General features: G+C 37.6%; 2 protein-coding genes across 3 annotated transcripts in view; one reads left to right on the top strand and one right to left on the bottom strand.

Moving 5' to 3' along the window:
- LOC118745791 overlaps window positions 1–5,046 on the top strand; it is a 30,776-nt gene extending 25,730 nt beyond the window's left edge. The window contains exons 2-4 of the mRNA XM_036479466.1: window positions 3,583–3,685; window positions 3,756–3,912; window positions 4,633–5,046. Coding sequence (XP_036335359.1) covers window positions 3,583–3,685; window positions 3,756–3,912; window positions 4,633–4,774 — 402 coding nt within the window. The 3' untranslated portion in view covers window positions 4,775–5,046. The remainder of the gene's footprint in view (window positions 1–3,582; window positions 3,686–3,755; window positions 3,913–4,632) is intronic.
- A 1,431-nt stretch (window positions 5,047–6,477) lies between these two features.
- LOC118745804 (mediator of RNA polymerase II transcription subunit 14-like) lies at window positions 6,478–7,401 on the bottom strand. 2 transcript variants are annotated; one of them, XM_036479480.1, is made up of 3 exons: window positions 7,312–7,401; window positions 7,118–7,202; window positions 6,478–7,036 (listed from the first exon to the last, which is right to left on the bottom strand). In XM_036479480.1, the coding sequence occupies exons 2-3, from the start codon at window positions 7,194–7,196 to the stop codon at window positions 6,756–6,758; spliced, it is 360 nt and encodes a 119-aa protein (XP_036335373.1). In that variant the 5' UTR covers window positions 7,197–7,202; window positions 7,312–7,401; the 3' UTR covers window positions 6,478–6,755. The 2 variants fall into 2 exon arrangements, with proteins under 2 accessions (XP_036335373.1, XP_036335374.1); XM_036479481.1 differs by having other exon boundaries at window positions 7,298–7,363.
- Window positions 7,402–15,385: the final 7,984 nt, after the last annotated feature.

Below are 15,385 nucleotides of genomic sequence, written 5' to 3'. Positions count from 1 at the left end.
TATCGAAATAAAGAGATAATTAAATGTTTGATAAATATATTTATTTTGTGAAATTGGTGACAAAAATTTAACAACAAATTAATTAAAAACTATTAGTTACTAAATAGTTAATAATATAATAGAATAGCGCTTACACATATATAAGTGTTTGGCCGAGCTTCTCCTCCGATTTTCGGCGTGCGCCTTGATGTTGTCACACAAAGGGGAGGGAGCTACAGGCTTAACACCGACTCCGAACGGCGATTGTACATATTTCTATTTGAAGTTGTTTTACATGGCAGAAATACACTCGCAGGTTTGCCATTGCCTACCGTAGGGGGACCGCTCATTTTTTGGGATATTGCTTTGACCGGGACTTGAACCCAGGCCCTGCGGAGTGGAGGCGCGCACTGCTAACCACTACACCACAGCGGCCGCCAGAATTTTAATTTTGTTGACGCAGATGATAACAAATTTAATAGCCTTTACTAATACAAAAAGAAATTGAAGATTGGACAACTACATCCAAAGAGAATTGCAATTAGGTGAGAGCACTTTTTTTCAGATCCCAAAAACTCTAAATTTGGCAATATCTCAAAAGATTGTCTACTTTCTTGTATTCTGATTTCGTACTGGGATTCAGCGATAAATTCTTCATAAATATTCATACAAAAATGTCGCGGTTGGCGAATTACATCCAGAAAATTGGAATTAAGTAAGTGCACTTTTTCCAGATCTCAAAAACGCGAAATTTGACAATATCTCAAAAACTGTTTTACTTTATTGTATTCCGATTTCATATTCGGATTCAGGGGAAAATTCTGCGTAAACATTTATTCAAAAATGTCGCGCCTAGCCCACTACATCTCAAAAAATTTTAATTAAGTGAATGCAAAATCCCGAAATTCGGCTATATCTCAAAAACTATTCTACTCTATTACTTTTGATTTCGTATTCGGATTTAGCGTGAAATTTTACATTAGAATGCATATAAAAATGTCGCTGGGCGGGCAACTTTTTCTTTTCTGTAAACTTGTGTTATTGCCGACAGAAATGTAAGGCGGACCCGAGTGTGTTCTATTATGAAAAACTTGTAGTCCTTTTGCCACGCCCGGTACAAATTAAATATCGTTGGAAATCTTAGAAAAAAGCTATCGAAGTAAGCCATTTGCGAAGAAAACAAAACTGATACATTGTTTAAAAAATGCCAAAAAAATGTGTTGCAAATCTTTGCAGAAAGAAATGTTATCAAAAAATTATAGTTTCCACCAAAAAGCACGGAAAAAGTTCTAATAGGTGTGAGGACTAAATATCCACAGAATCTAGCCTACACGAACGCCTGCCCCTACACGAGCAACGACAACGACGACAGCAGCGTGATCAATACGGCCAATCAACACAAGAGACCAAGATTTGCAACCTGCCAATTTTTATTGGAAAAGTGTATAATAACCAAAAAAATTTGCAAGAGAACACTGAATCGAGAGCGTAATAACACCGGAGAGCTGCAAATTCTTGCTAGTAAAATTTTTACTATCAGAAATTAGCTAGCAGAAGAAGAAAAAGAATGAATGCCAAAAGCTGTCATCTGTTGAATTGGTTAAGCGAAAACAAAAGTAAAATAAGTGGAAATAAAAAAAATATTAATGATGTATTGGACTGTGTAAGTGCTTGCGTGTAAAGCAAAGAGTTTAAAACTGATTTATAAATAGTAAAATGTTTACATCAGAATGTCAAAACAGTGAAACGACTATTCACTTGCAAGTTTTTGCTAGTTTTGTGTTCAATAACTGTGTCTGGTACTTTTTTCTTCTTCTCAATTTCACACTATTTTGGCGACACCGTCACCATAGCATCGCAACATGTTGCCATACGACTCAGCAACACGAAAAGCATCAGCCAGAGTTGGCACCTCACCATACCGATTGCGTACCAAAAGCTCTGAAAAATCGTAGTAAAATGTAAAAAATTTTAGCAAAAGATATAAGCAGGTTATTATTTTAGATTTAAATACATATTTTATATTGTAAACCAAAAACATAATTAAGTTTCACAAGCCTTTGTAATTTTTTAAGTATTATATTATAATTGTATATCTTACGGTTTTTGCTGCTTATCTAAGTACAATCGTCAATAATAAGTGAGAATTAACTTTTTTTGAAAATGTCGATCATTTGATTTCCACGGAAAACTGCAATAAGACGAAACCGTTTGCTTCTGTTGAGTCTCATTTTATCTCTATGCCAGAATCTGTTATGGGTTGCACCAAATCTGGCAACGAATCCATGGTGGAAAAAGGCAAGTAGCTCGACAAGCAATACATGGTCATTCATCTTCGTATCCTTCCCGCACATTGAATCTTTCAGTCTGGTTATGACATCCGGTTAAGGCTGGGCCTTGAATTGCATTCTTCGTTTATGTGAAAATTTAACCGGTTGTGCCTATTATGTTGCATAATTTGCAGTAAGAGTACCCATTTAGATTTTGAAGTCATGGCCTGTTTATCACATTTTTAAAGTAATAGTCATTTACAAATCGTTGCTACCCATAAGTTGGAAGAAATAAAGAAGCGTACTAGAAATAGAATAACACGTAGTGGGGTAGCAAGTTTTAAAACTTTTTTAAAATCGCAGCAAATTTGCTACGATCGTAGCAAAGTGCCAACGCTGGCACCAGCTAAAACAAAAGTGACTTAAGGCCCGTTTACATACAACGTTGGCGTTGGCGTCGCTTCGACAGCTGACTATGAATACATGCATTTATATGAAAGTCTCCACATAACCAAAATTGGGCAACGCCAACACAACGCAGAAAGATGGCCAACTCTCAACATTTTGCGCGCGTTGACAAACAGCTAATACACAATTTTCATTGAGCGTGGGTGAACAACATTTTTCCAGCTTTTGTAAGAATTTGGCTGAAATCAATTAGAATTAAAGATATACCCCAAAAAAAACATTGCGGATTAAATTTAAAATAAGGTAACTGAAAATTCTAAAATGCAGTCCACATTGGAGTAGTAGTGCACTTGGGCGGCACCTGCCCAAAACTCATCTAAAAGATGATCATCATCGACGCCAATAGTTGCGTTCCAAATGCTTCACGATTTGCAGATTTTTACAGGAAGCTGTTCCAGGTGACCACCTTTCATAAGGTTTATTAATGGAGAAAACAGCTTTTCCTGCAAATCTGGAACGCAACTAATAACAATAATTCGAAAGCGGAAATAAAAAACTTCCACTTTGCGTACCTTCTTTTAATGAATTTCACGCAAAGGCCGAATATGAATATCTCCGGCAGAAAGAGGCACAGAAAAGAGAATTCTACTTAGTAAGGGTTATAGTCCCTAAGCGCGGCCGAAGTCCGCCGCCCAAAAAAGGAGTTGGACGCAGGTGTCGTCCGGGAACAGCTGCATATAAATTCCTGCAAATCGTGAAGTACCTGGAACATTATTGGCGTCGTTTGATACCCCTCTTGACTTTTTTTTTTTGATGAATTTTGGGCAGGTTCCGCTTAAGTGCACTTTTACCCACGTTGGTATTTAAGTTTAATATTTACAATATATTTATATATTTACAGAAAATATAGAGGAGAAGTTAATAGAGGCGGTCAGGGCACCTTTACGATAAAAGCTCCCACCTCTTCCGCAATAAATTATTAAAAGAAAAGGCTTGGGATGCAGTTGCATGTGCTGTGGGAGTACCTGGTATGTAATTGTATATATGTATATGTATATAAATATGTAAAAAAAGTACCTTATTTAATTCTTCCAATAGTGACTAACTGCCAAACTAGGTGGAAGTCTCTCAGAGACCGTTTCGTCCGGGAGACAGGCTTACAGAAGAAGAAGTCGGGATCTGGTGCCGAAGATGGAGCCACATGGCAATATTTGGAAGCCATGGATTTTATGCGAGACTTCGTTGCTCCTCGAAAGTAAGTTAACAAAAAAATAAAATGTATATACCATATCGGTCATACCAATAGCATCCCAATTTCAAAGTGATATTTGTTTGCCACTCATTCTTATTATTATCGCACTATAATTTAAAGGCCTATCAAACTGTGTACTCAAACAAATTCTAACAATTCTGAGAAAGAAGTTTAAAATTTGCGTGAAAATTCGTTGCATTTTTTGTCGTTTTCTACCATGATACATATATTTAAATGTTGTTATTATAATTATTATTTATTTATATAAATATTTTATTTATTTATTTATGGATCATGGTTTTCTACAAAGTTTTAAACTTGGGTTTATATGGGTTTTGTTAGAAAATGAACTCTATTTTAATTGAAAATTCCTATATCGACTGCTGAGTGGAAGATCGACCTATCTCGACAGACAGTTCGAAAACGCCCTATCTCAAAAAACTTTTCAAGAACGCCCTATTTCAGAGTTTTATTGAAAAACACCCTATCTCAGAATTCGGTTCAAAAACGCCCTATCTTACTTCAAAATGTATTGAAAAAGTGCTGACATAGGCCGTTTTTGAATCGGCAGCTGAGATAGGGCGTTCTTGAAAAGTTTTTTGAGATAAATAGGGCGTTTTCGAACTGGCTGCCGAGATAGGTCGATCTTCCACTCAGCACTCGATATGTTCTTATGTGTATATATACTTAAGTTTTAATCTATGTTTGTCTATTTATTTTCAGAACATTTTCCAATCTGGATTTTACTTCACAGGAGGAGGATATAAACGGTATCAGCCCGTGCAACGTGACCGAAACCTCTTATTATGAGGAGTATGAAGTAAGCTCTCCTCTTCCTTCTGTTGCGGCAAACGACACGGAGTAGTCCAACAGCGCAAAAAAAATAAACGGCGTCGTGTAGAAGACGAGGCGAACGAGAGGTTCGGATCACTATGCGCGGCGGTCAATGAATTTGTTGGCTCCAAATCCGAAAGCTTTAATAATAGCCGCAATTTTGAGATTTATAAAGTTCTGTACAGCTATGTATTGAAACATCCGGAGCAGGCCCAAGATTCAATCAAAGTTGAGATACTCAACTATGTTTTCAACTATAATTGCGGCAATTATTAAAGCTTTCGGATTTGGTATTTTATAAAATTAAATAAGTGTTTTTTCATATTTTTAATCAGATTTTTCAGATGTGTGTATTTATACTAGCATTTAATGGGCTATAAAGCTCCATTCTCTAAACATAACTGACAAATCTTATTAAAAAATATGTTTCTTGAATTACTTTTACTTTTCATTAATTTATGTTTATTAAATTCCATAATTGTTCTTTAATAATCAGGGTATTCTTGTGAATTACCCTGTAGTAAATAAAAGACTGCATAATTTTTATAAAATTAGATATATGTACATACACACACTTGTGGTCAGCTGATTAAGCTAAGAGACATTATGACTTTTACGAAGTTTCAAATATGGATTTATATGATGGTGGTGGTTATGCTATGTGCTAGGCTTTTATAAAAAAAATATAAACATTAGACAAACAATATTATAAACAAATAGACAAAAGAAAAACTGGAAAAAATGTCACTTAACTTAATCCGCTGACCACAAGGGTATGTATTCTGAGGTAGGGCGTTTTCGAACTAACTGCCAAGATAAGTCAATCTTCCACTCAGCCATCGATATGTACCTATAATCAAAGACTGGATGTATATAATACATACATATATGCATATGCACGTAAATAAAATAAAATGTATGTACTTGCATACATACATATATACAAGCATATCCCATTGCATAAAAAATATTGTTTTATTTAAACAAGGAATATGAATGAATAAAGCTTTAATAAAGCTTTAATGGGCAACAAAGCTGCATACTCAAAATCTTTCTAGAAAACATAATAAAAAAGTATCAAGTTTGTATGGAATTTTATTGAATTATCCTGAGTTGTGCACAAAGTTTAAAAGTTTAACATTTCTGGTTTTTGTTGTAGCATGAGTATATTTTTATACAATATTAGCATAAGCATAAAAAACTTTGCATTCATTCCGAAAAATTCTCTGTACGTAAAATTTTGTCGCCGAGTGTGTGTTAAACATTTCAAACAAGATACGTACAATGCAGTTTAATACAACAGAAGTATTAGTAGTTAAGTTTAAGCCAGAGCTATGCAACATGTGCGGACTTGGTTGTGGATTTAGCGGTAATGATGGCCAGCCGATGGATGTGGAACGCAACCCGCTATCGTGGGGCGACTGGGGACTGGTGATGAGCCGCCAGTACCTGCGCCATATACACTGCCAGGACCACTGTCTCTTAACTTTGTGAGCGACCACGATAAACAGCATTTCATCGACATGTCTCAAAAGAAAGCCCGGCAAAGGAAAATGGAAATGCTTAATGCAAGAAATACATATACGTGGCGTTCAAAATAATAGCAGCAAAATCAAAATGATGCTGTTGGCAACTTATCTTTATTTATGTATTGTTAATAATTTTCAAAGTTGACAACAAAATTTCAAACTTTTTAATCGGAATCTTTAGAAAATTTAGAAGTTTTGTAGCCCATTCAATTTTAGTATAATAAAGTGCAAGTTTCAAATCGCAAAAAATTACCGTTGATTTTTGAGAATTTTTCTTGTGGAGGGTGATGCTCATTTTCTTCCGTATAACGCAGAAATATATGAAAATTATTAACAAAAAATAAGTAAGTTGCCAAAAGCGTCATTTGGAATTTCGCCACTATATATACAAACAGCCAGCATCAAAAATATGAATACCCTCACGTTTCTTTATATATATTTTCCATTTTTCGAACTCAGCGAATTATAGGTTTCATAATTATATTATAATTTTCTGTAATTAGCTTTTATCGGCGTTGAAGCAAGTGCGGTTTGCGTAATTGTTTTCACACCTGGTACATATTCTTCAATGTTAATATTCTCATCCAAACGTTCATAGCTGAGACGTAGCGTTTGTGTGTAAAGTACTTTAAGCTGCAGAGACTGACAAAAGTGATGGAAACAGTTATATACCTCGCTTAGTGCCTTTGGATTTTCGACTAAGCGTGCCTGTATAAGCTGGTGAATATAATTAACTTGAAGTTGATGCACCAATGCCTTGCCATCTGAAAAACATTCGTGAAAAGAGCAAAATAAAAAAATAGATTCAGTATTATAATGAGTCCACAGAAGACTTATGTACAAACCGCCAGTTTCATGTGACATACGCGCCAACCTATCCGCAGTTTCTAAGGATAGCATATTTTGATTGTCAAGGAAGCTCATGATATTCTATATAAGAGTATAATTAATCATTGAGTTTTATCGTCGTAGAAAAAGTGCGCAAAATAATTGTAAAAGGAAGCAATATACAGCTCAATATTTACATATTTTTACATACCGCAATGACTAATACTTCTATTCTTTGCAACTACATGTTATGTGAGTGACTTAATTGAATAGGTGTGTATTTAATTAATAGGATGCGCGGCTAGGGACACGATATCGAACCGAAAGTATCGATATGGTACTCATTTAAAGTATCGCTTTAAAAATATCGGGTACCCATTAATATCGGAATAAAAGGACTCGATATTCCAAATATCGATATCCAAATCCAAAAAATGTATCTGAATATAGGTTCCGCATATAGGCCCCTGGGGTGTAGTGGTTAGAAGTGCGCAACCCTTGGAAATGAAAAACAGCTTCCCATAAAATACAATCGCCGTTTAGAGTTGACATAAAACTATAGGGACCCCATTTGTGCCACAACATTCAGGCCCACGCGACAAATCGGAGGAGAAGTTCGGCCCAACACTAACATATTGTGTAAGCGCCGGACTGTATTATTATTACAACACGTAGATATTGACTTAAACATTAATTACCGTTTAAAAATTTTCGTATTTAAATCAAGTGAAAAGTCTTAACCAAATGGATTTTTCCATTATACATACACTACGTACATATATGGGTAATATTCAATTCAAATACTCCCGTACTAAAATGAAGCATTTTTCACTGCACGGATGGCGTTTTGCACGTCTCGGATGCTTTTTCATATGTAATTAAGAAGTTATATGTATACAAAGCATGCACAGCGGTGACAACACATACACACATACATGGTATGACATAATGCACAAATCGCGCGCTGTGATGTTGATCCAAACTCAACATTTGAAAACACCTTTACCGTGGAAACACAATGCCGGCGAACGGCGAACTCACCACAGCGAAATTACCGCTGTCCAAATTTGAACACCCGCCGGCATATGAAATTGAACACAGCCAAAGCGAAATGCGAAGTTCGCTCGGTGGCGTTTCGTGGCGATAGATTTATTTCTATCGCTCTGCTGGGCGATGGCGGCAGTACATGCCAAAGGTGGCCGTATGTTTTTTTACTTTCAAAGATTTAGAAGAAAACAGCATGTAACACGAATTATTTTTGATGGTTGCAAAATACAGTGAACGATTCGTTAAATCTGGCTTAAAATAAAATAATTTATAATAATTCCCCCTTGCCTATATTTATATTTGTTATCATTTCATCATTTCTAAATATGGTTTCGTTTTTCAAAATATGGTCACCTCACTTATAAGTGCGACGAAATGGTATCAGCTGTTTTCGCTACCGCTCTAATTCTGTTAAAGTTGGCGAAATAGCAGGGCGAACGGTGAACGACGGCATCGCCCAATTCGGCGAACTTCCCCGTTGTAGCTGAGAGTGCAAAGACGCTTGATACAATTAGTTGCGGCCAAGAGGGTCCGGGTTCAATTCCCATCAGACGGAACATAAAATTATTATTTTTTCTTAATTACATCTGTGCACTTCACAACCACATATTTTATAACGTATATACTCAAATTTAAAACGAGTTGGGTTGGTGGTCTTTCATATGCGTATTTTTTTCAATTTAGCACGTTATTTTTTTAATTCTAAAATTTTTTTCCCTCAGTGTTGTAATGTGTGTTTATGACATTCGATACGATACCAGAGTTCTGGTACTCGATTCCAAAAAATATCGTTTTAAAACTATCGAGTAGAAAATATCGGTATCGAATGCCAAAAGTATCGATATAGTATCGTATCGTATCGAAATTCGTGTCCCTATGCGCGGCTACATAATCTTTCAATTGATCTCTCAACATGAAAGCACTTCTTGTAGCGTGGTTTGACATTAATCGACCAGTTAGTTCCTCGTACAGGTGTTGAGATTTCTTGGCGCCATAATCCATTTAATACATTGGCCCGTAGTCATAGTCAAAATAAATCGACTTTAAAGTTAGTTGCAGCTTTTTTGACAGATATCCCATTGAAAATTATGTCAAAAAGCTGCAACTAACTTTAAAGTCGACTTTATTTTGATTATGACTACGGGCCATTGTCTCCTTCATATCGAGTAACATATTCAGTTGGGAATTAACTGCCATCGTTTAGCTTTAAAAAATTATGTAGCAGCACTGTTGCTTTCACGATGCTCTCCGCGCTTGATGGTTGCATTTGCAATGGGGATAGCAAAATCCTCCATCGTGCTGTCCTAATTCCGAAGGCGTTTTCAATAACACGCGGAGCTCTTGAAAGGCGCTTATTAAAACTTTCACGATCGGGTGGCAGATGCAATCCTGAAATTAAAAAAGGCTTATTTGTATGTACATACAAATGCACATAGTATAGATGCAAATAATGGTTGAGTTGCAAGCAGTGTTGCCACAAAGATTTTTAATTTTTTACCAAACTCAGAAAAAAATTACCAAATTTTTATCAGCATAATATTCTAAACAAATTGGAAATTATTTTTCAACGTATGTAGATAATACACCACGTCTGGGATTGTGGCCAGCTTAGATCTACTTATATTTTTCGACCGAAAAATGAGTTCTTCCTGTTCTTTTATGACAAACTCATAAAAATGCATGATGTCGCTGCCGCGTTCAAAAAATTCATATCACCATCGTCTGAGCGTTTAGATAACGAAGATGAACCATTTACAGCTGTGGTTATCCTTTTCAATGTGTTCCGACTATACCAATTCACAAATATTTTTAATGACCGGTTGTTCAATGTATTTAACCGGAGCTTCTACCTCCGATTTGTACTAATCAGACATTGAACAATCGGCCCTAAAACATAAAACAAAAAAATCGCTCAGAGATTTACAAACATTTAAAAGGTGTTTAATAGTTCATTTCTACTGCAGTTTATGCCTATTGGAAAAAAGCAGATTACAACTCGAAGGAGGTAGTTGCTCATATTAGGTACAAGCAAATGAAAGGAAAATAACGAAAACAAATAAATAAACATTGCAGATCACCCTTTGTTAAAAATATCTAAACTCTTAACTGTAGTTAAGCGTTTGGTGGAAATGGGCTGTAACATACAGTCTTTTACATAATTTATTTTACATAACTTAAAACCAAAACCTGAAATCAGCAAATGTATCGTTGAACGGTAGATGAAATTTACTTTTACTATTTTATAAGTGGGTCACATTCGTATTTAATCGCAAACTTTTAATTAGTCCCGTGAAATTATTTTCTTTCACCATTGGTTCCGGCAGGTAAAAATGATCCAAAATCCAGATTTGTGGGACTGTAAGGGCTGTGAACGAGCCGCCATATTGGGAAAAATGGGTGGTTTCCTGCTATATTGGAAACTCATACTAAAAGTTCTGAGTTGTCAAGGCAAATTGTTAAATTAAAGAGCCCTTTCAATTTTTGGCTCTCTTAAGGTGTAGATACATACATATGTAAGTACATAAGCAAATTTTTTTGTTTTGTGCAATTGTCAGAAGGTTCAAAGTTATAAATTTTTATATGTAATAAGTTAGTATTAAAAACTTAAAAGAAAAGACTTACGTTAAAAAAATTACAAAATTGAGAAAAAAATTGCCAAATTACCAAACTTTTTCTAAAAAGAAAAAAATTACCAGTTTTGGTAAAAAATTACCAAAGCGGCAACGCTGGTTGCAAGTTGTATCAATGCAAAGCATTAGACTCTTTTATTTCCAAACTATAAATGCAACTTTCAACATAACCATTTTCTATGCAATACATTTTCCGTATACTAACCAGGATAGGGCCGCATTAAATTTTTTTTTAAGGAAATGCTGCATCTCCAACGAAATAATGAGCTTAATATTGATGTCTGGTAAAAAGTCATCCTCAGGCAGCTCTAGTTGATCATGGAACAGCCTTTGACCAAATCCAGAATTCCAAAGCATACCGCCGTCGCTTTGCGAACCCTACGCACCAATATCGATAAAAGTAAATGTGTAATTCGCATCGCAACATGCTAATAATACGATGGAGTAGGTACCCTTGTAATTGTAAAATAGAGATCCGGAGTTGGAAGGACATTTTAAAGTGATGTGCTTTTCCGTCGATTGCGCCCACAGAGTTCGCGAAATTCCACATAGTGTTGAAGTCATGCGATATACGTTTCCACTCGCGCCTTTTTGGCACAGACAAATATACACTGCCAAGTTCACTCCAAAGCGCTTCGCAGGTTTCCAAAATTATTTTGTTGACTGTGAGCGACCCATTTTATACGCTGTAGCGTACAAATGCTGAGTTCCCCCGTGTGCTAGGAAACTATGAATGTAATGCACACAAATTACTATGAAATTTTCTTTAGAAATATTTACTTACTTCAATTCAGAAAGAAATACTTTATGAGGCGAGCCCAAAGAGCAAATCAAACACCTCCATAGTCATCCTCACCGTAGTTTTGAACTGCTCCGGGTCATTTTTGTACATTTCGTCAAAACTGGTTACAAATAGTCCATCAATGTCGCGACTTAAGTAAAGAGGTCTTACCCACTCCCGCCGCCGAGAATTAATTTTCTTCAAACACTCGCGAGCCTCGTACATAAGTAGCACTATTAATATTATTTCGATAACAGATGGCATTATTTTTTTAATAACGCTCGAGGATACACACATATTTTCACTGGCAAAAAAAAAAAACAAATGTCTATTTGAACATTTAAATTATTGGGCCGGCTTCCTATGAAGCTATACCGCCGTAAATAATTCGGCTTTGTTGTATTTGTTTGCGTTTTATTAACTAAATTATAAACTTTTTCTTATTTCCCGGTTATTTACTCTACCACGTGGCTTGAACAAATGTCATCGCCGGCGCTGTCAAAACGTTCATTGTAGCAAGGACACATGCCACTCGCGCTGCTGTCAAAGCGACGCCAACGCCAACGCAACGCCAAAGTTCTATGTGGACGGGCCTTTAGCAACATACGAGGCAGTCAGCACGGATTTGTGGTCGTGAACGCACAGCTATTAGTGAATAGCGCATGACTTGTAAATGTGCAACTATGCAAGGCTGGGCTTTTCAACGCAACAGAGCGCCTAGTAGCGCATAGTAGCAACGACGTCGCACGGTAGCAGAATACCGAAATAGTAGGGCCGACGTCGCACCGCAGAAGAGCATTGGCGCAGTAGCGCCGACATCGTCCATAAGCAGAGCGCCGAAAAAATAGCGTCGGCGCCGCACAGCAATAGCGCGCCAACAGAGTAGCGCCGATGCCGCCAAGCAGCCGCGCAACGACCTCGCCCAACTGCGGCACCGTTAGGAATTTGTATACCGTTATCCGTACTGTGTTTGTAGAAGATAAGAAATACCATATTTTAGAGGATAAGAATTAATAAATAAAGTACTATTTGCAAAGGCCCCACAATAGAAATTTATTTTAACGGACCTCTCGCGCAGGGAGTACACCCCAGAATAGAAAAGAAGCGCGGGGTCTTAGAGAAAAACGCTTCGTTACAGACAGCATAACTAAAGAACAGTTGGTGTCCATCACACAGGAACTGGGCATCGAACAGACAGGCACCGCTCGAGAGGTACGGAAACGCATAGCGGAATAGGCCGCAAAATCCCACTGGGGAGACGAAAATAAACCGAAGACACTACTACCCGCGAATCAAGGCGAGAGGACCGCTAATGCGCCCCTTAGGCCTCCAACGCAGGGCCAATTCGGCTATGCTCCACCGAGTACCAATCACCACCGTAACACCCGCCAACGGCATCCATCGCCCCAAGCGCTGACGCACTAACCAACGGCGACCAGGTTCCCGCCGTTACCTTTGCACCCATCATCGACCAGGTACGCAAGTGGTCGGTGAAATACGATTGAGGACGGGACCCGTTGGCGTTTGCAGAACGATTAGAGGAGTTGGCCGTCGTCTACACATTACACGTAGACCTTTTACCAAAGACGATGCCAGAATTACTAAGCGGCACCGCCCCCCAGTGTTACCGCAATAACAGTGAACATTGGAGCAAGTGGACGTCATTTAAGTATGATTTACTTCGCTTTTTCCTGCCGGCCCGGTATTTTGAGTGCCTGGAAGACGACATAAGGAAACGGAGGCACCGCACGCGAGAAAGGTTTAAGGACTACGTGATCGCTATTCAAAATCTGATGCGACACGCGGGTTACAGAAAACAACAACGTTTGGATAGGATCTTCCGCAATACCCACCCCGATTACTTTTTGTACATCAACCGGCGGTATTTTAACACCTCACGCTCACGGAAGAATACGACACGAAGCAGCTGGACACATTGGTGACGACCCTGTGATGTCTCCCCGCCCCCAGCCAAGAGAGTTATTTCAACAGTAATCACCAACGCGCCCAGGTCATCACTGTCGAGAAGCGCCACGGAACAGGCGCGATAAAGCCCACGAGCACAACACCGAACAACCAGTAGCTTTGAGACAAGAGCACGACCGCCTCTACGCCCTAATCTTGCTGGGTGGAGAGCCGGCGGAAGCCGTCATCGACAGTGGTGCCTCGTGGAGTTTTGTGTATGTCAGCCTGGCGGAACGCATTGTCAGCTCAGGGAACGGGGAGGGAACAACCATGGCCTTAGAGATCCTAATGGCCGATGGCACCAAGAGCAAAATGTTCGATGCCGTGAAGACCGTAGCCCGCCTTGGGAAGATGACTCACAACGCCGTACTGAGTACACTAGGAGGTATGGGGGCCAAAATTGCAGGTACATATCGTGGAAAAAATCGCGAAGCGAAACTGCACCCCGATGCTGGGGTCAGAGGCGGTCATGGGCGTATGGGACGCCGCCTGCGCACGCGCCGAAGCCGCAGACGCAGCCACAAGACATGCAGCCCTCACCTACGCCACAACACAGCCATGCACCCAGCATCAAGCGAAGTCCACACAGACAGCCGCCAGGTGTGCAACCACCGTTCGCGCAGCCGCCGCCACACACGTGGAAGCCACGCGAGACAAGGTTTGCAGCGTGTCGCAAACTAAAAAAATATTTTATTAGCGTTAAGATGCTCTTTATTGAGTAAATGAAACTACATTTCTGAATCTAAAAAGTTCTTACAAGCTATTTTATTAACTATTTAAGCTAAGTCAGCAAAATTGGTTTGTTTATTGTTTAATTGAAATTATTGGCAATCTAAAAGTGTCGTTGCACTTATTATTACTTCTTTATTGACAAATTCTTTATTATTGTGCAATACGATGGTACAATGCACTGAAGTATTTTGTTAGGTGTAGCGTTACGCTGACCAGTCAACCTCAATTCGGTTTTCTGTTGGAGTGGAATGGCCAGGTGACGTAACTCCCCCTTCCCTTGATTGAAAACACTCCTGGGTTTTTGTATTTATATTTAATTCAATTGCTTTATGTTTGTTTGTAAAATGGACAAAAATTACGAACAAAGCTAAAGCAATTGCTGCAATGAATGAAATTATTAGCCAAATGTTGATTTGATATTTTTTCTTGTGGTAGGTAAGTTCTTCAATTTTTTTAGCGTTTTCAATTTGGGTAATGATTAATTCATCAAAAGTAGGTTCGAGTTGTGTATGATTAATATTCGATTCAAGGTAACGTATTACATATTTCTGTGTAAATGATTTATTTAAATTTTTATAAGTTTCGTTTCTAATTTTAAGTTCACAATTATCGAATGAAATGAGATGAGTTCCTATTAAATATAAGGTTCTTTCGTTACATGTACTATTTATTTCGATTCCTTTTGTATTTTTTATAATTATTAAGCCTTTTTCCATTTCCATAATTTCTTATACATAATTTCTTCTTTACTATTTTTAATTTTCTTACAATTTTTCTTGATTACACATGAATTAGAAACTTGCAGATTCTTTTGATATAAATTTTTTGATTAAACATATCTAGTATTATTGATTTCTACAATATGTTCGCTTTTAAATTGTAGTTCCTCTAAATTTTTATTTACACATGGTGTTATAAATACATGTTTTGCTGTAGTTACATTAGTCGGAATTTTAAGTGAAAATATAATGCTACCTGCGGAGGTGGCTGCTCCTAATTCAATGTTCTCTAACTTAAATATATCGATATTATATCTATTTATCTCTTCCGGGGTTAGAATGTTGCTGGACATTAAGTTTAGTATAGCAGATGCTAAATTATTCTGAATGTGCTCTATGCTATTACTGAGT

Source organism: Rhagoletis pomonella, unplaced genomic scaffold (genome assembly GCF_013731165.1).
Source record: "Rhagoletis pomonella isolate Grant_MI unplaced genomic scaffold, Rhpom_1.0 Rhpom_scaffold_00009, whole genome shotgun sequence".
Classification (NCBI taxonomy): Eukaryota; Metazoa; Arthropoda; class Insecta; order Diptera; family Tephritidae; genus Rhagoletis; species Rhagoletis pomonella.
The sequence above is the reverse complement of the archived record's forward strand: the minus strand, read 5'-3'. Positions and strand labels throughout refer to the sequence as shown.

What these genes read in the sequence shown, in the direction of transcription:
- LOC118745804 (XM_036479480.1), bottom strand. Translation starts at nt 7,196, where the DNA reads ATGAGCTTCCTTGACAATCAAAATATGCTATCCTTAGAAACTGCGGAT. An exon ending in TATGTCACATGAAACTGGCG is followed by an intron (nt 7,037 to 7,117) that starts GTTTGTACATAA and finishes AATGTTTTTCAG; the next exon opens with ATGGCAAGGCATTGGTGCAT.